General features: G+C 40.7%; 1 protein-coding gene across 2 annotated transcripts in view; it reads left to right on the plus strand.

Moving 5' to 3' along the window:
• itfg1 (integrin alpha FG-GAP repeat containing 1) overlaps nucleotides 1-23,881 on the plus strand; it is a 120,678-nt gene that overhangs the window by 73,295 nt on the left and 23,502 nt on the right. The window contains exons 11-14 of one of the 2 annotated variants that reach the window (XM_046400085.1): nucleotides 3,097-3,247; nucleotides 4,335-4,443; nucleotides 18,497-18,540; nucleotides 20,159-20,237. In XM_046400085.1, coding sequence (XP_046256041.1) covers nucleotides 3,097-3,247; nucleotides 4,335-4,443; nucleotides 18,497-18,540; nucleotides 20,159-20,237 — 383 coding nt within the window. The remainder of the gene's footprint in view (nucleotides 1-3,096; nucleotides 3,248-4,334; nucleotides 4,444-18,496; nucleotides 18,541-20,158; nucleotides 20,238-23,881) is intronic. The other variant, XM_046400171.1, reaches the window with a different exon arrangement.

Raw genomic sequence — 23,881 nt, forward strand, 5'->3', positions numbered from 1 at the left:
CCTCCTAAAGTTCAGCCTGAAACAGCCAAATGGCAGCAATTCTTTCTGCGCGCGTGCACACACACACACGCACACACACATGCACTCACACTCTCTAAAAACTGCAACAATTTCCTGCAGCTGGAGCCCTGATTATCTGGAGATTAGCCAATCCGTGCTCACCATTAGCACTGCATCTTGACCAGTATGTGCTGCAGTGGCAGGTCCTCAGTGACAACCGGTTATATTCTGCTGGTGCTGCTTAAACCTAATGAGAAGGGAGGTTCTAGTGCATATGCAGTATTGATGGATTACACAGACTGACCTTTAACCAAACCTCCAGCTAGTATATCTGTAATCACAGCCAAAGTCAGTTAATCCAACGCAAGCCCAGAGCCCCAGCCCTCACGGCCTGTCAGCCCACAGAAAGATGCACACAGCCTGAAACACCAGCACGTCTGCAGAGAAAATTGTCATCTCATTTGACACTGTTTTAATCTGTGTGCCCGAAGCATTATGTGTCCGCTTTAGGATTTAATTAAATTCCTGCACTTTCCTTTACTTTCCAGTCTTTTAAATACAGATGCTTGTCATGTTGGCTGCCGAATCCACACCTCACCTACTAAATGCATATTTGTATCTGTTACCAACCCGTGCATTAACCTGAAAAGACAATGCATTTAGTGCTTATGTTGCAATGCCAGCTGCCAATTCTAGATAAGTGGCAGACAAAATGTTTTTGTGGTGCAGCTGATTAATCAGTTTTCCAGAAAATGGACAAAATAATGTGAGACTTGAGTGTTACTTTAAGTTGATCGTTTTATGGTCGTTTATTGTGCTGTCTGAAGATCAAACAATACTTATGCTGTCTACTACTCTATAGGCCTGCAGTGTGGCGCTTATTTCATGAATGGAATTTCTATTGCTCTTTATTCATTTATTCATTTTTATTTGTTAAAACTAATTCTGTTTATTTTTTCAAGCAAGTCTAAAAATGTCTAATATTTTAGAGGCCTGGCTGAACTTTGTCTTCTCCATCTCCATCCAGTCTTTCCCGTTTCCATGCTGCATAATTTGGATTCAAATGTTTTCGATGAAAATCTGGTGTTCAGACACAGAGGTTGATGCACCAAAGTACGAGGTATTACATCAAACCATGCGACGCTGCCAAAATTCACTGAGCTAAAAACAGCAACAATCGCAGCCATTAGATACTCAAATGAAAATAAACTGTCAGAGAGCTTTGCTTGGTTGGAGCCAGCTGTTGAATAATATCAGCATTTATTACTCTGATCTCCTCCATATCCAGTATACAGAGCACACAGAAACATCTTATATCTGTTTTTGTGTGGCAGATTTGACATTATTGGCAGCTTCATCCGAGTTTGCTGTTTTCATGTTGAATTTTTCTGTTTTTGCCTCTGTCTCGTTTTGTGGAAGACAAAATAATCAGAGCAGCTTGTGCTGTCACGCTGTAGGGACACTTTAAAAAAAGAAAATGCATTTATTGTTCTCTGTCTCGATGTTGCTGTGCATCATACATCACTTCAATTTAAATTCTCTCCAGAAATACATTTTCCCCAAACAAAGTCATCATCCCACTTCCAGGATAGATGACAGCATCGTGTTAAGGACAGTGATCAATCAGACAACATTTTATTAAGGAGCACTCTCTATATATAACAATATTTTTCTTTCTATGGCTAATGTAACCCCTTTTCAAGGCGGATTTTATGTTTTTCCAACACAGCCTCACACTCTTTAAAGCATCCTCGATAGCAGATTTCCCATCAGACTCTTGTGGTTTGCCTTCACCTCATATCCCTAGACACCTGCATTGCGAATGGGGGGGGGTCATTTAAAATCCTGAGAGAGGGAGGGCTTTCACATTTAGTCTATTTTTAGACCTTTTTTTTTTGCTTTTTGCCACTCCCATGGAGATCAAAGAACAGGTACTGAGAGCCATCTCCAAAGACAGAAAGACACATAGATAGAGAAAGAGGGAGATTCAGCCCCCCCAGAGGATCAAAGAGAGTTGGTGACAAACACTGAGCACGCAAAGTACAGGAAGAGAGGTTGAGAGGGGAAAAAAATATAGAAGTTGTGTTTTATTTTAGCTCCAGTAAATGACTTGCCACTTATTCACTTTCACAGAAAGAGGCCAAATACGGGTTGGTGTAACAGCAGTGCAAAGTTTGCTGCATGTCCCATGGAGCGGAAAGTAATTACCATAAAAAATTATTTGTTTGAAGACATATTTAGTGTGATTTGTTACAAATGTGTGCATGCAAGATTCTTCTGTATGTGCAGCAAGGTATTTGTTTTGGTTTTGTCTTGATTAGGAGAACACATGTGCAGCCAAGCCAGAGAGTGTCAGTGGATGTTGTACCATCACATGTGCTCTGGGCTCCAGCCTGAGCCAGATCTCGTGCTCTTAAATACTGATGCTCTTATTTTGAAAAGGGAAAATCCACCCTTAAATAGTCTGCCAGTGTCATATGTGGATTGCGACAGTCATCACATGAAAGATTTCTGATAACTGCTATAACCTCAGAGGACTCAAGGTTGAGCTTCTTAATCATGGTAAGGTATAAGTAACCAAAATCACCGTTCCATCTCCTGTGTTACTGGACGACAGTGTTTTTTTTGGAGCTACATTCCATGAGTTCATTAAAGGTGAAGTTGGATTCATGGACAAACTGAGTGCTACCAAGCTGAATTTAACGACAACGGATCATTTTATCGTTCAAGTTGTTCGCTGTTGAAATATAATAAATGTCATTTGGTTATAAATGCCCAAGTAAATTCCATAAAGTCACCATTTCAAGTTCAGTCAGAGACACATAATTCTTATTCTGGGCTATTTATTGTGAGAATTATTATGTTTTGCTCTGTGTTTCGAGTGATTCTAAGTCTCAGGTAGAAAAAGTCAGCAGAGAGTGAATTTCCAGATCATAAATACCAACGCCATGACATGTTCAAATGTGAGTGATGATTTTAAGAGTCAGCTGGTGCGGTTCAGCTGATAAACTGCCAGAGTGATCTGTCTGACAACTGTCAGGATGCCTCATTGACATCATCATCTTTTCCCTCCTTGTCTCTGTCTCTGCCTCCCAGCGGTCAGCAGGCCTTTCTGTTGGAGAACGTTCCCTGTAACAGCGCCAGTTGCCGTAGTGTAGGAAGAATGTTCCACATCCACTGGGACCAGTCAGATTTGGGTGCCATCCAAAATGCCGTCATGGCGACGTTCTTTGACATCTATGAGGATGTGAGTAGTTTGTGTTGAGTTGATGTTGTGAGCATGCAATACCACCCTTTCCACCCTTACAGTTTCCTTACGTTTCCCCATGTTTATTACATCTGTCCCTCCTCTCTTTCCCTCCCCTCAGTGTCTCCTCTTCTACTTTGTCTGTCATACTGATATCAGATTGTTAGGCATGCCACCACAGTATCATTGTATCATCATCTTTGTGAGAATCTCTCCAGTATTAAACAACCTGAGGCCACACAGAGAAAAAAGATTAATAAATCTTACAGAACACACAAGGATATTTGATCTCTCGAATGCAAAAAGGTGGATTATTTGAAATGCATTTTCCAGCACTGACACTGACAAAATGATTAAAGTTTATGGTTCTCCTTTCATGCTCAGCGGTAATATTCCAGTATTGGACTGAGGACAGGACAGTGTCATGTTCAATGAATTGCTTGTTTATAATCAGTAGTGATGTTTAAAGTGTACACAGTAGCTTGTGTGCCAGCCTATTTTACTCCATCTTTGCCAGGTTTATATTTACACGACAAAGCTATTATTTCCTTCTGCGCTCTGCTGCTGTTCTTTTACACTCCCTGTACACGCTTTGATTTTCGCATACAGCTCTTTTCATTTGTTTCTGCCTGAATTTTTATCCATGGTGACAATGATGGTGAACACACACACCTCTTCTAATGCATGCCATACTGTCAAAATTCTTGTGTATGTGTTTCATAGGCTCACATCACATATTCGTGCCAACGTATTCATTCACACCCATAATGAGCAACTGCATATAGTACAGTAGGTGCAACACAGTCTAGTGTATATTCTTATCAGAGTTAATTGTTACTGCTAATGTGGCCTCTCTCTCACTCTCTCACTTACTTGAGAGAGAATTTATAAACAGGAAAGAGAGACATAGTGAGGGGAAGAGAAAGAGGGAAAAACAGAGATGATTAGATAATGCTGGATCAGTCACCCAGTCTTTTAGGGGGATAAAAATGTACATCAGAAGACACGCACACACCACACACACACACACACACACACACACTATTCTCTCATTGTCCCTTATCTATATGCCTGTCTTCATTTGCAGGGTATATTAGACATGCTGGTTCTAAGCCAGGCGGAGGGCAAAAATGACTTGATCATCCACGCTTTGAAGAACAATTTTGAAGCTGATGCCTACTTCGTTAAAGTGATGGGTAAGTGACTGATTTACCCTGTAAGCTGTGTTTCTCTGTCCTCTGCATGCCTTAAAGCAGTGTATTGGAGGGATCACAGGAAGAAGGAAAAAGGCACCATTTTGCTTCTTTCTGTTTTCTTTGTCTTCTCAAAAAATCCTCCGAAAGTTACATATACAGAAATTCAACTGAAATATTTTGTAATTGTCATTTTTACAATAACAGTCCCTCCCAGACCAATTACTATAATTGAACATGAGCAGTTCTTTCCCCAGAGCTAGAGACCAGATGCTCATGACTGTTATCTGTCTGTATTATTTGGATTTTGGATTTTTTCTACTCAGTCGGTTCCATTTCAAACCTCAGTTAAAATGGCCACTCTGTGCACAAGAGTGCTGTTGTAGATGATGTACTTTTTAAAACTCATTCATGGTTGTCCACAGTAATTTATTTTCAACGAGATATACTGTAAAGACAGCTCTGTATAAGACACACAACGCCATTGATAACGCATAATTCATCATACAAGAGTAGAAGCAAAATACTGGGCTACAACTGGTGTTGTAGTGTTTACTTGTTAGAGAGAGCCCTGATAAAATTCCCTCATATTGTACTAGACGTTCCCACTCAGATGCAGATACATTGAACCATGTTTAGTAAATCTGATTTCCCACCAGGATTATGAGGATTATGTGTCATTCCTGGTGTTCTCATGAAGTGATTAAAAAATCATCCTAATTTTGGGTGAAAACCAACCTCTGAAAATGTGACTTTTCATTGTGAGCGAGTACTGAATTCACATCTGATTTTCTCAGTACAGAAATTTAAATTACAACAGGAGTATAAATGGCAGCAACATCATGGCGCATGGCAATATGATACTATTCATTTAATAATGATTTATTGTTTTGCTGCTGAACATAAATGTCTGTGGTGCACACCATGTAGCCATGGAGCTGTGGATTTGAAGCCAGTCTGACACCTTTTTTGCATGACGGCCCCCTCACGCTTTCATCATGTAACCTGTCACTTTCCACTTTTAACTGCCTCATAGAAGTGTCAGAAATGCCACAAAATAACCGTTATTCTGTCTGTGCAACAAAGTTCACTAATTCCTAAGAAATAGCATACACCGTTTGTGCAGTGTGCTGTATTTCAGTCACACTTTAAACCTGGGACTCACAAACGATGTCTGACTAGAAGCAAAACCAGCGCGTGGTGCTCAGAAATAGTTGTTATATTTTTGGCTCACTGCTTTTCTTTCTCTGTTAATAGATTTTATTTCTTTTGTTTTTATTTTTTTATTGTAACAGCATTTGAGTAAGAAATCAAGACGCGTTCTTTTGAAGTCAAAATGTTGGTACAGCGTTAGTACCTAGTGACATTTGAGGAAAGCAAAAATAGTTCCACTCAGGGGTGGGCCTTTGCTCAGTTTAATCTGTCACTCTGCTCTGCTCATTAGTAGGAAAGGGAACGTTGCTCATCCCTTTCTGTTTCTGCACAGTTGGCAAACGGTTGTTGTTTTGTCTTTTGGACAGGAGGGGCTACAGCTGCTCCTCCACTTTCAGAATCACACACAAATATGTTATCACCGTGCACACACCAGTACGGTCTTGACACTTACAGTTTGTTTCACAATGAACATTCTTCACTACAGCCAGATTTGAATTAAACTTTAAACTTAACCATTTGCACAACTAAAGCACAATATTACGTGAACAATTATTATTTTTTGGCACAAGCTACTCATCAGCCATGTTGCTAGCTGTAAGTCATGTTGCCCTATTTACAATACAACATCCTAGAAAGAACATGAAGTAATTTGTCTAATTAGCATAGCCATCTAGATAGCTCCATCACTCCATTGGTTTGGTCACATATGGCAGATCTACTAGTCAGTGAGGTCATGTGAAGTTTGGAAACAGAAGCAGGAGGACATTAAACACTAAAAGTTCATTGTGTATGTCTTCAGGATTGATCGGAATCTAAGCTTGGTAGAATGCCCCCCTATTTAGAATACCTCAGGGTCACAATAATGAAGAGAATTGGAATTAATTCATACTCCAAAACACTGAGTATTTAGCTCATTTTAAATTAGAATCAAGTTAGAAAACAAGACCGATGCAGTAGTTAGCCTGGTCAGTCAGTACTTACTCCATGTGGCTATCCATTTAGTGAGTATAGGATTGCGTTTGTGTGTATATTCGTCTTTATATGTTAGAGACCATTCTAATGTCATGAAGAGAGCAAGAGTGAGGACTAATCCAGAGGTCTATCACAGGGTAGAATGTCAAACAGAAAGACACCTTGCTTTGGGGTCTAATGCAAGTGTTTGATGTGTGGCAGCGAGCAGCTGAATACTCTCTCAGCCTTTTGAATGGCATGATGCAGCCTTGCATCGAAATGGAAAGGGGGAAGAGCCAGGCCAAACGTTGATGGATGATTTTACAGTGTTTCTAATGATGGGATTGCAGAGTCAGACGAAGGGCATGGTTGTTTCACACTGAGCTGTCAAAACTGGCAGAACTACATCCTCTGATTGGTCTATTGATTATAGCTTTGCTTTTAGAGAAGTTAGTGTAGTTAGCACCTGTGGTTTCATGACAAGGTTAGACTTCTTTGCAGGGGATGAAGTAAAAGCCTTGAGCTTGACATCATCATGGAATCCAGTGTACAGGGTGTGTAAAGGACATCCATGATGTCCTGTGTCCTGTCTTGCATCATAATATTTTTTGGGACGCTTATTTCGAATGCTGGGTTCATGTCATTGTAGTGTAAAAGCCAGTGATTACTAGGTTCTTAGTAGAAGTCTGTGTGAACTGACCGGATCTATGATTTATGGTTGTTAAATGTAAGAGAGTGCAGGGATGTCACTGTACTAATCAAGAAGGTATCTTTGTTGAGAAAGAAGCACCACTACTGCTTCTTTGTTGTGATGTTTGAAAAGGTAGAGCCTGGATGGGGTTTTATAGATATTCACAAATCCTCATCCAGTTAATCCAGTTAGTCCTCAGTTAACATCCGCGAAGCAGCCAGTATAGAGCAGTATGGGATTTATCAGTCAGATGCAAAACTTTTAGTACAGTTGTGGGACAACAACTCAAATCCTTTATCCTCAGACCAAATCATCTTTATTCCAAATACAGTTCTTATGTGGTATCACAGGCCTATCAGACATGGTGAGCTCAACAGCAGCTGTGGCACTGTGGTACAAATAGGGAATTAGTAACCACTAGGTTAGGGAGAAAATTAATTAATTTCAGGTGATTTTATTTTTTAGCGTAAAAGGCAGAGGCATGTATTTCCAGTTAGCCTGACAGCCTCTGTGTGTACAGAATGTCTGTGTGACCTTGACTCGTCCCCCTTCCTTCTGCTGTAACATGAATTCCTTTTATGCCGCCTCTCTAAACACTGCTGTTCCTTTCGTTATAAATTCTTGTCTTGCTGCAGCACATCAAATAAAACACACACCGACACACCCGCACCAAAATGCCTGCTTTTCCCCCCGTTGATGCAAAAACATTTTTGGTTGTAAATATTTCATCCATATTCAGTGTTGCATTTTCTACATCGAGCTGACTACAGACTAGCAAGCAAACAACGAGCAACCAAAATAAAACTGTATCTGTCAAGTGCTACACCCTGTCGACATATCGCTCCTCTCCCCTGCGAACATGAGCTCAAATTCAACTTAATAGTCTTGCACCCTCCCCATCAAACCCCCCGAGGGTAAATTGTTTATTTACCATTCTTTTCAGGCGTCTCTGATAGCTGATAGCGTTACACTATAATAAGTGAGACTGAGTGTGCGAACTTCATATTCAGACTTGACACATTATGTCAGCCAGTGATGTGTTTTTGTAGACAGCCTGATCCAGTCCTCCGTTCTGTAAGATGAAATCCTATTTTCTCAAGATGACATCCCTCAACCCTCCCCTGAGCATTATTGAACAACACCCGCTGAAGGATTGACTTTGTGTCTGACTGTGTGTGTGTGTGTGTGTAGTTTTTGAGTGAAAGGTAAGGTCCCAAGATGCACACGGACTTCCTGGGTTAAATCCATCACAGGATGGCCTCAGACAGCAGGCTTTCCTCTCTGCCTGCCAGACCTCTCGACTCTCGCTGGGCTTTTCACACTGAGATGACCTGAACCCGAACTGGTCTGACATATTATCATCCCGTGTGTCTGACATGCAATAGTTCACTCACCAGTACATGCCAACAAAACCCTTACCTCTGTTGCCATAGGAGCATATATTATTTAGAATCAGGCTGGAGGGTTTCTTTTTTAAACTGCAGCCTGCAGACCAACAGAAGACTTGGCAGCGAGGATGTCATTTTGTGAAAAACTCCTACCCTCCTTCAAGGAAAGTTTTTTTCCAAGTGGTTGGTTGAATGTTACTTACAGTGTTATTACAGTTCTGTTTCAGCCCATGTCAACATTTTCTTGGCAAATGCAAGAGTTATAGCAAAGTTTGCATGGGCTGAGGTCTGCTGATATTACTGACATTCAGCTAATGTTACTGTCTTGATATTGCACATTAGAGTGTCTTTAGTTTTTACAACAATAATAGAGCAGTACTGATGTTGTGCTTTTTTTTGTTTGTTTGTTTTATTTATAACAGTGACCATATGTAAGTGTTCAGTGATATTTTTAGCCATGCTAGCAGAATGGCTTCAAGGATGGCAACGATGGTCTGTGGGTAGGTGAGTTACTCAGCCATTTTGGTCCAGACTGAAATAGCTCAAAATATATGTGATGCCATGATTTTATTCATAGACAGGCATCATCCAGTGGATGAATCACACTGATATGTGTGGTCCTGATTGTATTTTTTTTCAAGTGCCACCATGAGGTTGATGCTTGTTGTTCAAAGTAAAATATGCCATATTACCACGTAATTTGCTCAGTATTCAAGTCTTTAGATAGAGGGTGATTTCTACTGACATTCATGTTCTGACTTCCCCTCTAGCACCATCACGAGTCTGATGTTTTTTTTTCTATTTTTACTGAACTATCTAACAGTTTATTGTGAGTTTTGGTGCACACATTCGTGGTTCCCAGAGGATAAAGTGCAATAACATCCGTCTTTCGCCACCATCTCCAAATTTCATCATGGCCATCGCTTTGTTTCCAGACCGAATACCTGCAAAACTGCTATTGTTTAGTGATAATTAGCTAATGTTAGCATGCTAACATTCTAAAATAATTGGGTGAATATGATGAATAATGTACGTGCTAAACATCAACATGCTAGCATCATCATTGTAAGCTATTAGTATTTTTGTTTTCTCCAACATTATAGTGACTTCACAGCTCAACATTTGTTTAGTTAATTAGGATAGGATAAGATAGGATATAATATATAAAAACATACAAAAGCCAAAATACTAAATACATTGCTTTCTCACCATGCTGCAGCGCACCGACTTTCTTGTTTTGGTGTTTCCTTCCTCCTGTTTAGCATCTGTCTCTGTCAGTCTGATATACCCGCCTTCTTGGCATTTGGCAGCCATTCAGAATGACAACCCTGTGATCCTGAAAACAGCAACCAAGACCTGTGGCATAGACCACAACATTGGGTCCTGCTGTACTGCCGCAGGTCTCTGATCTGCCAATATTTCTAATGCCTAAATGGGTCCCAGCTGACTGGCTGTCAGCTGTTATCATGAGTAATGTCTTAATCAACACAGGTACAACTCATGTTTTTTAAAGTGAGACACAGAGTGGACTGTAAATTGCAGAGATTCTTTTAGAAATTCTTTTTGCACATGTAGGTTTTCCACCCAGTCTAAACTGTTGCAACCCATCAACATAGTACAGGGACGTGCAGGATTGCTAAGTCTTAGGCACAGCAAAGTGGTTCCACTTTAAGCTGTAGGAGACAATGAAGCACAAAGTGGTTGCAGGGTGGACAGATGGGTGATTACTGCTGAAGGAGGAAATGGGAGAAATCATAAAGTCCAAAATTAGAAAGAGGGATAAAGCGATGGGTGATGAGGAGGAGAGAGGGAGGGGGTATCTCTGCATGAGGAGCTCAAAGTGTGTGTGTGTGTGTGTATGTGTGTGTGTGTGTGTGTGTATGTGTGTGTGTGTGTGTGTGGATGCGCAACTATTCCTGTAGTTGTGTGGACAAAAATCTGTGAGGTTAGGGTTAGTTTTTATTGTTATGATTAGGTGGTGGTTAAGCCTCCAGGAAATGGATGTGAGTCTATGTAATGTCCCCAAAAGTGATGGAAATAAGACAGTGTGTGTGTGTGTGTGTGTGTGTGTGTGTGTGTGTGTGTGTGTGTGTGAGAGAGAGAGAGAGAGAGAGAGAAACAGATGAAAAGAGAGACTGACAGGCAGAACGGTATGAGTTGATTAGTTTCCTGTTCACTTATTAGGATGCAGATTAGCTGCATTGAGAAACATCTGGGAGCTTTTTCTCAGTCCCTTCTCCTCTCTCCACTTCTCACCTCCTCTTTCATCTCTCCTCATTTGCCAAATCCAGCTCTCTACATTCATTTCCCACATTTTCTCCTCTCTTCTCTTGTTCTCCCATCTTTTCTCATTCCTTCCTCTTTCATTTCCTCCTCTAAAACCCTCTCCAGCGTCTGTTTTATCTTGCTCTCACCTCTCCTTCTGCCCTCACCCTGCCTTCACTCCTCTCCTGTTTCCCTTTGGCAAAGGTCTCGTTTCCTGCCCTCCTCCTTCTCCCTCTCTGCTTCTCTCAGTCTGTCAGTCAGAACTGTCTTTTATTCCCTCTTTTTTATTTCATTCAAGTGACAACGAGGAGATTTACATGAAGTCTTTCAGTGTAGCTCTGTGGTCCGGAGGAGGATTTAACTGGAGGCTGTATGTTCAGATTGATGGGAATACTTTTCTGTGTGCTGCAGCACACAAAGACGGCTGAGTGGGAGTGCCTGCTCTCATGTTTGTCAAAATAGCATCCAGCAGCAGCTTATGTTGACAGTTGAAGTAGCTATGGCTCTGTCTGCAAAGCATACAACACAATAAGCTACAAATTACAGCCATGTTTTCACCTCATGGTCAAAATCCAAACAAAACAGGAATACATCAAAACTAATACCCTTCATCATATCAGTGGATCATGACCAAAAATGAGACAAATCAATCAGCGACTGGTCGATTTTCAGTAATGGTGTTAAGATGGCCTCTATTCATACAGCAGCCTCACGTAACCCAACATAAATCAATTTCAGGTTTTATGAAGTTCATTTTTATTAGTGTGGACCACATCCACTGAGAATTGAGGTAGCGGGAATAAGGACCAATTAGCAAATTATAGTCAGTGGTTCAGAAGATGAAAACAACAAGGAGCGCCTAATTTCAAATTAGTCGTGGGCGTTATATTTGATTTATGGCTCTGAAGGCTAATCCAGTTGCTGCTAATAGATTTTGCTTACTGGCTACTGATAATGCTCCTAACCCAAGCAAAGTCCCGCTGCTTTGCTCCAGGCCACAACAGACAGAGGCAAAGTTTGTGGACAGGGTTTGGTCAGGCTAATATTTGCCTTTGTATTTCAGTGCTGCAGGTCAGGTCAGTTGTCTTTCACAGCTGTGATCATTTGAAGGTCTCCTTAATATTTTTGTCTGTAGTTTTGCCGTTGTGGTGTGAGACAAACATATAGTTAAAGACAACAGGCTCTCTCTAAACTATTAGCCTCTCTGGTGATGTTTAACTTTATTCTAATTGATATGGCTAATTAAGGTGGTGGTCACGTTGCATTTTTAGTGTTCATCTGAAAGTGAAACACAGTGAAAGCCACTGCCAGCTGTTCAGGGACAGTGAGCATGCAATAGCACTATAATGATGTTTCCCAAAGTGAACACTGAGCAAGGAAGGCTCCCTCTGGGATTTGAATCCCTACGGCGGTACAGTGCCTTGTCTTACTTACATTTTGACCAGACAATAGTAGCCATTTAACTATGTCTAATGGGGCCCTGTAATGATATTGTTTTAATTTTCAGTCAGGCACACATGAGGAGACATTTTGTTAAGTGACAGCTCCTCAATTAAATGCCTGTTATTATTGCAGAAAAATCCAAATGTTTAATGGGACATAGGCTTTCATTTAGCAGACAGATGTCACAGTCTCTGCAAATGTGCAATCACACACATGTAGTACATGCTGTACTTATTATCTGTACAATACTGTGTCATCCTCGTAACGTGGATTATTATGCCATGAGTAGGTGGTCATTTCAGGAATTGCTATTGTTATTTAATACCAGATGCTAGCTTGCTGTTGATCACAGAGTGCACATGCACACACATGCATGTGCGTGCATTCATTCATGCATGTGTACAAGTGCATGTGTGTGTGTCGTGGGTTAAGCAGCCCTGCAGTCAGCAAAAGCAGCCTGAAGACAATGAGAAGCGATGAGCATCTCAGAGCAAACGCCACTCAGCTGTCACATCGTTGTGTTTGCGTGTACTGCGTGTGTCTGCTTGGCTCTCGTAGCCACTAGAGCTGACACAGCATGTCATGTTCCTCCGTCAGCTCAAGACTGTGTTGTGATGCGTGCATGAGGTCACCATGGCTTTGTGGGGTTTTTTGTATAGAGTCCAACTGAGTCCAACAATTACAGGTGAGGCTCCAGCCAAATAAAGACAACCTTTACTATTCCTCTGATTTTGTTCCAGCAAGTATCTAATGTAGCAGTGTGGGATACACATCTTTTATGACATTCATCCTATGACATTCTTCATAAGAAAGCAATGTAGTCCTATAAATCTAATAAGATCAGGTCTTCTGTTACATGAATGTGCAGAATTGTTTTTGCAGTAACAGATTTATAGGAAGTATAAGAAAACTTCAGTTAAGTGTTCAGATTTGTTATCTTGAATGAAATGTTTGCTGCTGCATTTTGGGATTCAATTTCAATTATTCAATTTTTAGTATGATCATCTAAAAAAATCAAGCTGGAGTCTGTTAAACAGCAATGAATGTAGTCATAGCAGTAGTTAAAGAGGGGCTCCTAGTTTGGTCCACGCAAGTAATCTTAAGATGAATCAGATAATAATGAGACAAAGCTGAGTAGTGATGCTGTTGATTCCCTCCTCTCCCTATTTGCTGACAAAAGTAAAATAGGTGAGTAGGTGTTATTTTACAGTCAGGTTAGTATTTTAAATTTTCTATTCCTATTGAATTCCTATTCATTAGAAAGTCAGATGAAATGATTGCTTGTGCTTGTGAATGAATGCTTCAAATTACAGCTGGCAACTCATTAATATTTCATGTCAAAACCTCAGCTCCAAACAACACCTCAGATGTTTCAAACCTTGCAGGCTTGAACAGAAAGGTATTGTTATTGTTATTATGTAATTAATACATCATCATCCATCTGTGAAGTCTAGGGCACATACACATAGATGAATTTAAAGAAGTCCATGTATAGGGCACTCTTGTCCCCACATTTCTGAAGCTTTTATCCAATGCACCTGGCCTCTAGTAGCAATAATAACACTAAAGCACACTGCACCATTAAGTTAGTTCTTAGTGGTGAGAAATGACCTGATTTCTGGTGGCCACAAAGTGGCAGCGTGGATTAAGAACACAAGCCTCCCACCCCCCATACTGCAAAGCGCTTCATTTTCATTTGAAGCCATCACGGGCCCCATCTGTTAAATCTGAATTACGGCTAACTGACAGCCATTGTTGAGCAGTAACTGAAATAAGGCACTCCATATTGATCAGCAAAGTACATCTGATCATAGAACCTCACGTTGCTTATCATTAAACTAGCCACAAAATATTTCTTTCCCACATGATCCCTTCTTTGGGGATGTTAGTTTGTGTGTGTCCTAAAGAGTCACAACTCTGTATCCTGTGTGTTTCCTTCACATGTGAGCTAGTTTGCTCGGGGATATTGACAGTTTTTCAGTACCGCACTGAAAACCACACTGGACAGACGCATTTGCACGCACAGCTTGTGAATTGCTGATTCCTGGCTGGCTCACTGTCACAATAATGAAAACACAAACTCACACACACAAAGGGAGTGAGAGAGAACTCAAACTTGTTCATCTTCCACTTGATTAAGCTAGGAGCTGCCATCAGTCTTAATATAACTCTAAAAAATAGGGTAGCTCGGCCCCACAAAGGCTCTATATACCATACTATATGTGTACGTGTGTGTGTGTGTGTGTGTGTGTTTTATTGGCTTGCGACAAAATCTATTCCCTGCAGTATGTGTGAGAGCTATTCCAGGGATCTTGTTTTGGCCATGGAGGAGCTGTTATGTACTTGTTAAATGTCAACCACAGATTGAAGTATGGAGAACAAAGCAGCCCCTCAAAAAAGCACCAGATTTGAGCTTCCTCTCTCTCAAAAATGTAGTGACTACTTGCCTGCACAACGCACGAATACCGACTCTGACACAGACTCATCCACTTCCTGGAGCGATGCATGCCCATTGACTTGTGAAGGACTTTTGCATTCATGCATTCTGGGTCTATCTTTTTCCTCTCTCTTTCTTTTTATGCATCAGTAAATTCATGTCATGGAATTCTTAATGTAGCATGTGGGTGTCCCCTCTTGCTGATTAAATTTGCTAATTTTTCCAGTGCCACACATACCCCTTTTTTTCATGGGAGTATAAAAACCTCCAACTGAAAGTGTCCAAGATTTGATTTGGACATTGTTGGGGTTTTCACATTTGATGGGAAATAAAAAAGGCAAACAAGATGGCATGAGGCAAGGCCACTCTGGTGTTATTTCCATGGAGTGCCTGGTGCGATTTAGCTTCATTACATCTACACTAGACATTAAAATGTCACTAAAATCTGATGCTTTGTCTTCCATCACCAAAGAGACTGTCTTGGATATCAGTTCTTCTCAAATGTGTCCATTTAATTTGACAGTTAACACCTTATCTCACTTGTGTTTCCCAATAGGGGAGTATCCTGACAGTCAAAAGTTTCTGACATGTTTGAAATCAAACTGTGTGGCTTGTTCCTCCAAACCGAGAACTTTCTGGTTTCCATGGTGTTTGTAATTTAACAGTTCTTTTTGCGTTTTTCTCAGGATGTGTTGAAGTGTTGCTGCCAGATTAACATCAGTAATGGCACGATTGTGTAGCAGTTTGCGTTGGAGCCCACACATTTGCGGAAGACTCCCCTGGGTAGTGCATTTTTACACAGTTTCGGTTCTTTTTAAATGACTTTATAACCACGCTTAAAGACAGCTGGGCTATTGTCCAGTGCTGCAAAATGAACAGCAAATAATGCACTAGCCTCAGCTTTTATGGAAATGCTATAATTTGTATTTATAATCCTGCTAAGTCTTTGTTTTATGTCCTATGTTCTCTTTCCTGATAATCCCAAATGAGATGGACTTCATACAAATGACAGTCTAATCCCTGGGTATTATTGATTTACAGTGTTAGTGGCAGTTGTGCCTGTAGCCTGACCTCAAACAGCACAAAATTGAAAGAAGCAATGAATAATATGACCCTGCAATGTATTGATCACTTGTGTCCTTCGCAGATAAAAGCCAAAGCCTGTGATGTGTTGATGTGGAATTTGCTCAGACTTGATGAGCAGTATAATTACACACAGGGCTGTTTCTGACCACTTTGATGCACCGGGTCAGACCTCTACAAGCACTGGCCAAGTCTTTGATCTTTTCAGAGCCAAATAACCTCATAACTTTTAGTTTCATTCAGCGTTATTCAACTTTATTCAACCACTGAAATGGGCAGAAAAAGCCTTTGGCTTTGTGTACAAAGTGCACTCATCTCGGAGGTTCCAGATTGCTCTCATACATACCCTACCATAGTAAGGAAACATATAAACACATCACATCGAGTTTTTGAAGCCCTGGTGCTGCAAACAACCATGTTGCAAACACAGTACCATATGATTACTAAAATATGCTTTCAAAAGCAATGTTAAATGCCACCAAACTGAGGGTGTTGATTAGATATTACAGCATTTTTTCCTGACAAAATTACATTTCTGACCTGAACCTGTTTTAAAGGGTTATTGCAGTGTGGTCAGTTTGGGTAAAGCAACGCTATTTCTCTTTAATGGGTACTCCCTTTGAATACTGCTTCAGGCATATACTTAAGCCTTTGGAGTTTTTTTCTTTGCCACACATGTGCCAATTCTTTTTAAATCAAAGCTTTAAAAAATCCTCTTGTTTATTTGCACAAATTGATGGCAGAAAGGTTTACACATACAGGGATCAGCATACAAGCAAGTGGTGCAATGCAGTCCTCAAACGTGGACCAGTACTCCTTTTACACTGGCATAATTGGTCACTGGATAATCCTGTGCTGACAGTCATCTTATTATCAGGTTACAGTGTCAAAGTGTCAGCAGTGCTTTGAGCTTTAAGTTGACGCAAGCATGCCAACAATCTTAGTTTAGCATGTTAGCATATTCATTAGTGCTAATAACAAAGTGCACCTGAGGCTGATGGGAATTTCCTTTGTTCTGCAGGTATTTGCACGGTATTGCCCAAAAGAATGTGCAATACGGTATTGCACAAAATAATTTTTTTCACTTCATGGTGCTACAAGATGAAAAGTTAAAAATTACTGATATTATTGTAATTCATCTTGAGGGGCAACATTATTGTCTGAACACACTGACAGTGGCAACCATTGTTGAAATAATTTAGTCAGAACTTCTGATCAAGCCATTCAATTTCAATTCAATTCAGTTTATTTATATAGCGCCAATTCACAACAAAAGTTATCTCATGACACTTTCCAATTTCCAAAGCAATCACCACAGTCAGTGGGATTCATCCATTGGAGACCATGAATGAACCAAATTTTATGACAAATCATCTAATAGTTGTTGAGATATTTCAGGCTGTGTTAAATAATGCATAGACTTCACCATCCTAAATCCTCGAAGTAATTTTCTTAGTCCAGTGTGAAGTTTGAAAGCTCATAGCATAGCTGGAGATTCATAGATGTCCTTCACAAGTGAAGAACCTGGAGCAAGTTTAAGATTTGAGTGATGTGAATGGCTCCCATCTCTTCGCAAGGTGTGCAAGTACAAAACAAATGCTTGAAAAATAAATAGATGGGGTTGTGTATTGACACAAGCGTCTCTCAGAGATGTTATGAATTGACGCATCTGTAGGAACAAGCACATTTGTTCGTTTATATATACACTCCAGAAGTGCCTTAGAAAACACTGTGGGAATAGTGAGATATTTTGTTATGAATATCAGAGTGACTTTTGCTTTCAGAGTCAGCTGTTACCTGTCATTATCCTCCATTAGTTTACAGAAACCCATTTTAAAGAAAATCTGTCATGAAATAATTCCAGTGTTCACTTTTGTTCAGATGGGTCATTGAGTCTGTGTACAGAAAATATTTGTGGTTAACATGTTCGTGGGTGAGTTAGTGATGAACAATCCAGTAGCAGGGCTTCATCCACCCACTGCATACACTACGCTTTAACCAGGGTCACCGTGAATAGGTGCATTGAGTTTGGCTGCTGTTTAGTGCAGCGCTCGGTGCTGACCTTATTAACAGAGTATTGGGCTTCGGCGCTACTCCATCAGACAAATCATCATGGGAAGTTAGACCCAGGACACTATTAGTATGCTAATAAAGTCACTTCTCTAATGGCTGATTAGCAATTCAGCAGCTTTTGTTCCTCGCTCCACTTGTACACACAAATTGTGAAAGGCTCTTTCAACACACAGGTACACATGCAGCGTTAATTGTTTGCACATTTATTTTTATGTCTCCTATTACCAGCAATTTATTTATAAGCCTCCCATATTCGGTTCACTTTCTTGTCTATTTTCTCCTAGCGCACAGAAAGCATGATTAAAACACATGAAATATAATACGAGTGTGCGGAACACTTTGGGTTATTTTTTTTGTTTTGATTTGTCTGTCAAGCAGAAAACCAACAACCAGAAAAGTTTCTTTCTCTGCATGAGTTTGACCCACTCTGCTTGACACAGTAGCCCTAAGGGCACAGCAACAGCAACATCACAGATGCCACTTGTTCCACAGAAGAGCGTGTTATTGTTTTGGACACGTAACACATGCTGAGCAACATGTCTAACACTCTGGCATCTGTGTCTTCCTCAGTGCTCAGCGGCCTCTGCTCCAATGACTGTCCAGAAGATGTAAAGGTAACAAATCTCTCCATACTGTCCACTTTTTCTGATGACAAATGTCAGTCTGTCTGACAGCTGGCTAGTGAGCAGGTGTGTCTGTGTAGGTGTTTTGTCTGAATCTATTGCACTTAGAATGCCATACATACATCTCACCTCAAGACCATGTACTCAGCAGAGAGAGAGAGAGAGAGAGAGAGAGAGAGGCTGGAATATCCCCACTGCTGACCAACCTTCTTATCTAAGGAGATGGTCAGCTTATATTAAGGAAAATAGGAAAGGGGATATGAATGGGTGCTGTGTTTTTTGATTTTTTTGTGGGTTTTTTTTTTTTTAGCTGTGGGGCAGCTTAAGCTCCTCCTTATGTTTAAAATATTTTTTTAGATCAGCCTAAAAAAAATAAACGAATAAATAAAAAGGAATTAAAGGGAAAGCACAAAAATAAATCGAGTCTCTTTCTGTGTGATAGAAAAGCATCTGATTTCCACTGGTTCTCATGGTTGGTATTTTCCAAAAAAAAAAAAAGAAAGATTTTGAAAAGGACAAATAAATGCCAGCTGGTTTGGAGTTTGTTGCTTGTTGTTCAGGGCCACTTTGGAAGTCAGGTTTGTCATCATTTTTATAAACACAGTTTTCCATTCGTAGCTTATTCTCGGCCCAAATTGCAGAAGTTCATTAGGTATCTGAGGCTTCATGTGTGAATTAGTGTGACGAGACAGCGTTTATCAATTTCATACATGCAAACTGCATCAAGTTTAAGGTCTCCCTTTCACAGTGGCAATGTGACAGCATTGCAGTGACCACGCATCACTCCTTATACAACCTGTCACCAGTGGAAAGCCCTTTGCAAAACACATTAGCTTTGACATCAACAAGAGGCTGCTTGTATGAGGGTTGTTTTGCTTTCCTGTCTGCCTTCTCTCCCACCCGCCTGTTGTCTAACTGAAAGGTATGATGAATGCTGTAGACGAGTGGAGCTCGCGGCTGTTTCTACTCCTCTCCTCTCCCATCCATCACCCCCTCTATCTTTTCATTTCACTCTCCCACTCCTTTTCTTCTTAGTCACACCTCTCTTCCTCTGTCTGTCTTTGAGCCCACTAATCTGCTCCTCCGTGGCTTTTTCATCTCCCTCTCGCTCTCTCTCTTTTCTGACCTCATTTCCATTCCTCCCTCACCCGACTGCTGAGTGTCACAGCATGAAGGGCCAAGTCTCTCTTACAGCGTGCACGTGCGTGAGCGCGTGCATGGTGCGCTCGTGATTAGCTGATGCACAGCGAAGGGTGGCGCGACAGATCTCTTCATTAGTTGTCATCCTTTCATAATGGAGAGATAAGACAGCCCCTCTGCATCCACCCACGCAGGCACACAAACATGCAGCCGTCACGCTCATTTATGCTCAGTCAGATTCAAGTCAGCTAGGTCAGACATTTGCCATGTCATCGAGTGAAAATGAAACTAAAAAATGGCTCAAGGTCACTGTGTTGACAGCAAGCCTGTCTGTCTTTGCATCTGCTCTCTCTCTTGTTTTTTTGTTTTTCCACCCTTCCCTGTCCTCACTTTCACCCTCACTGACAGACAGCTGATATAAAAATATTTGGAAAATGAAAAATTTGTATTTGCATGTGTGTCTCTGCAGCCTTTTGGTGTTAACCAGCCAGGTCCTTATGTCATGTACACAACGGTGGACTCCAATGGCGAAGTGAAAAACGCCTCAGGTAAGAGCTTTCTTTTTTAAATGTCTTTTCTTGGTTCATGTCTGGTGTGAAACGACCTGCTTCAACGACAGAGAATAGCCAGAGTGGTATTTCTTTTTATGAAAATGTCATTGCCTGAGCTTTAATATGTTCACACAAGGTTTATTAATAACATAACCTCCTAACAATGACAGCTGTCCTTACACTGGCTGAACACCACAGGGTTGGTGGGGAGGGTTTTAAGAAAACATAGAAAGAAAAGATTTATTTATTTTATTAAATGAGAAAATAGCCTCTGTGCCTCAGAGACAATGGCTGAAGCAGAAGGCAAAAAGAAGGTCCTTCCAAAGAGTGCAGTAGCTGAGGGTTGTATGAATCATTTTGATAAGACTGTAATGTTCGCTTCATGGTGCTTATCTTATGCTTTATTAAGTGTGTGTGTGCTTAGTTGCCATTAATCTAGCTACATTTGAAAGTCAGTGTGGGACTTGTTAGATTGCTTTTCCTATAGCTCTAAATGCAGGTCTCGTTCACATTTGTCTTTTGTAAAATTGTGTCATTTATCTTAATACCACATTGTTACAGGAAAATTAAAACTTTACCATTGCTTGTCAAGGTTCACTCTTTAAAAATGAGTCCAAGCTTTCCGGCACTATCAATCAAATGTTAAGCCTGGAGTTACTGCAGTGGCACTGTCTATCCAGTACACTTTTCTGATTGCTTCTATAAGGCTATCCCAGAAAAATACTGTTAAAGTTTGCAAAACACCAGAGGCCATTTTTCCCTATTCTTCCACAGCAAAGCAACAGCTGTAACTTCATTTTTTTCTTCTCACTGAAGCACAATGTAAATGTCTTTCTGGGAAGGAAAAAAAACACACAACACTTGCGCAGATGTTACGTTTTGTATACCAACGCTGAATCACTTTTCTTTATGCTTGTTACCTCTTTTGGCAAGATTCATGAGGGATGATGATTAGGCAAGGAACCTATTAGGACACTGGAAATACAGTAAATTTAGTTAGTTGACATATCTACAAAAGGATGCTCTTTTCTCTCATCGCTAACCAGTACTGTCAGCCTCTGTGGTCTGTACTTTTTGGAAAACACAAGGTACCACAGCATTGTTTTCCCTCAGCTTGTGAAAGACTTATGTGCACATATTTGACAGGAGGTTTGGGAGTCCTCCCCCAGGAGGATGTCTTACATTTTTCAATAGAAAAATACGCAATTTCACATCACTTTGTTACCATATCCGTGTAAGTTGGAAAATCTGTAGTGGAGAATGAATAAACAACAAGCAAAAATCTTGATGGTGAAATGTCCAAATTTACACTCGGGACTAATTCCAGCCATTAGAACTTGGGGGAAGTCATTTACTTAGTTTTGATGCTTTCCATATTTATTTTACATTCATTCAGCATAGGTGGTGCCCAAAACTGTTGGGTGCTGCACCTAAGCCTTATGTTGGTAGGGAAAACACTAGATAGATTATGTAGTAACCTGGAGGGCCTTCATAGGATGACAAAGTCCTGCAATCCTTTGGCTGATGAACACTACCCTGCACTGCTACTCAGAAAAATGAAGATAGAAAGATACATATGTAGAGAGAGATAGGTGCATAGAGAGATTAAGGAAGACATTAAGGACAGCAGTGCTGTGCCATATTAGCTGCAGTTAACCCAGATGATGTTACATTGTGGGAAGGACACAGAGCTGGATGAGGACAAGATGCCCTGACAGCCTGGGGTCAGGGATATATATAGTCTGTGCGTGTGCTCCTGAGTGCAGCATAATCTCACTTTGTCAGATTTCATTGTTTCATTTATCTGTTGGCACAGTTGGAGTACATACATATTTAAATAATGAGTAGACAGATCACAGACTAACGTCGTTATTATTTCACTACTGTTACCAAGCGTTCACTTCACCTCTTCTGATCCGAGTCCTAAATAGACAAAAAGTTTGCAGACATTACACATATGTTGCCACCAAGTTAGAAGCACACAACTATGTAAAATACCATTATTTGTCTTTCTGTTTAGATTTCCTTGTGGAGATAATCACAATATTTATAATAACGATGTATCAAGTGCAATCACTGTTAAATTAATCTGACAAAGTGAAAAGCTGGTTCACACCGATGTATCTGCAGCTCTGCTCAACTGCTGCTTGACCGAGCTTTGTACTGAGTTTCAGCTCATTGTTTATCTGTCTACCCCACAGTTTTGCTGTTCTGGTTCCTTCTTACAACTGTCATTGTGTCATATTCAGCAGAACTCTTCTAAAACCCACTGTAGACTGCCTGCTCAGCACCAGACAGCAGACAGACACAGCAGTTAGCTGGTAAACATAATGGAGCATTTAGCAGCTAAAGGGACAGGTATTTCCCTCAGGAGTTGTTAAAAGAGAGTGAATGTTGGACTTAGATTCACAAAGTAGCCAAATACATGACCTAACTGCTGGATGTGGAAATGAGCATGGAAATAAACTGTTTGTGAACAAGTTTACCATAATCTGACATGTCAGTCATGCATTCACAACCGGTTTCCGCTGCCAGGCTGCCAAAAAATCCATTATTGCAGGTTTAAGTAGAACCAAGAGGCTAAGTCCAGACTGTGAAGCACAACTTCAAACTAACTATCACAAGAAGTTGGTTGTGTAAGACATATATAAAACAGAATGTGATAGGTTGCTAATCCTTCTTGACATTTAATGCTTTACACGTGACACATGATTGTGTAGAGGATATGACTGCATAAAGGGTCTGTGTACACTTGGGTAGTTTCTGCAGTTATAGATGTTATTTAAGTACTGTGAAAACATGAATTCAACAACTCAAACTCAACAATCAACTGTCTTTCTCCAGAATAACTCACCCCAACTCTATAAGTGGATGTGAAACTCTGGAACCAAATTATTGGCAACTGGCAAAACAGTTTTTGGCGCAAAATCGAAAAAAATCCTTTCCAGGCATTCTAAGAGGTGAAATAAAGCAGTCTGGGGCACATTTGTGTGGTTTAAGACTCAGAGACTGATTTCTCCTGAATCCAGTCTGTTCAAGTAGTTCACACTCAGAGCAGATGGTCTGGACATTTTGTCTACTCAGCTAGTATGGTATCTCTTTCTGGAAGAAGTCTCTGGATCCCCAAAGTGTATCTTTATGTTCCTGCTTTGCTATGTTCAACAAGTACAATCCCATTTATTGAACATTAGAAAATCCTGTCATATCATAGTCTGCCTATAGTGTAACTCCAGCTTATTTTTCCAATGTGTGTTTGACTGAAGTGCACAGAGAGGGGAGGAGAGCGAGAGTAGCCAAAGGCTTTGCCAGCAAAACTCCCCAGACCCCTCATTTAACAGTAGCAAAGTGCTGCCAGGGAGCAGGCTGTGTGTGTGTGTGTGTGTGTGTGTGTGTGTGTGCAATGATTTAAAGTGTATTTATTCTGTAGCTTGTAGCTCGGGGAACAGCCAGCGAGGCTGCCAGAGATGAGCAATGATGGGGCGCACACAAACACACACACACATACACACACACCCACGATGTCTGGGCCTCTCCACTGGGGCCCAACGATCTTCACTTACCCTTCACCCTCGTGAAAGAGAGAGAGGAAAGGAGAGATTACAATATGCTGAGAGACAGAGACGGGGGGCCAATTGTCCTGG

Source organism: Scatophagus argus, chromosome 1 (genome assembly GCF_020382885.2).
Source record: "Scatophagus argus isolate fScaArg1 chromosome 1, fScaArg1.pri, whole genome shotgun sequence".
Classification (NCBI taxonomy): Eukaryota; Metazoa; Chordata; class Actinopteri; family Scatophagidae; genus Scatophagus; species Scatophagus argus.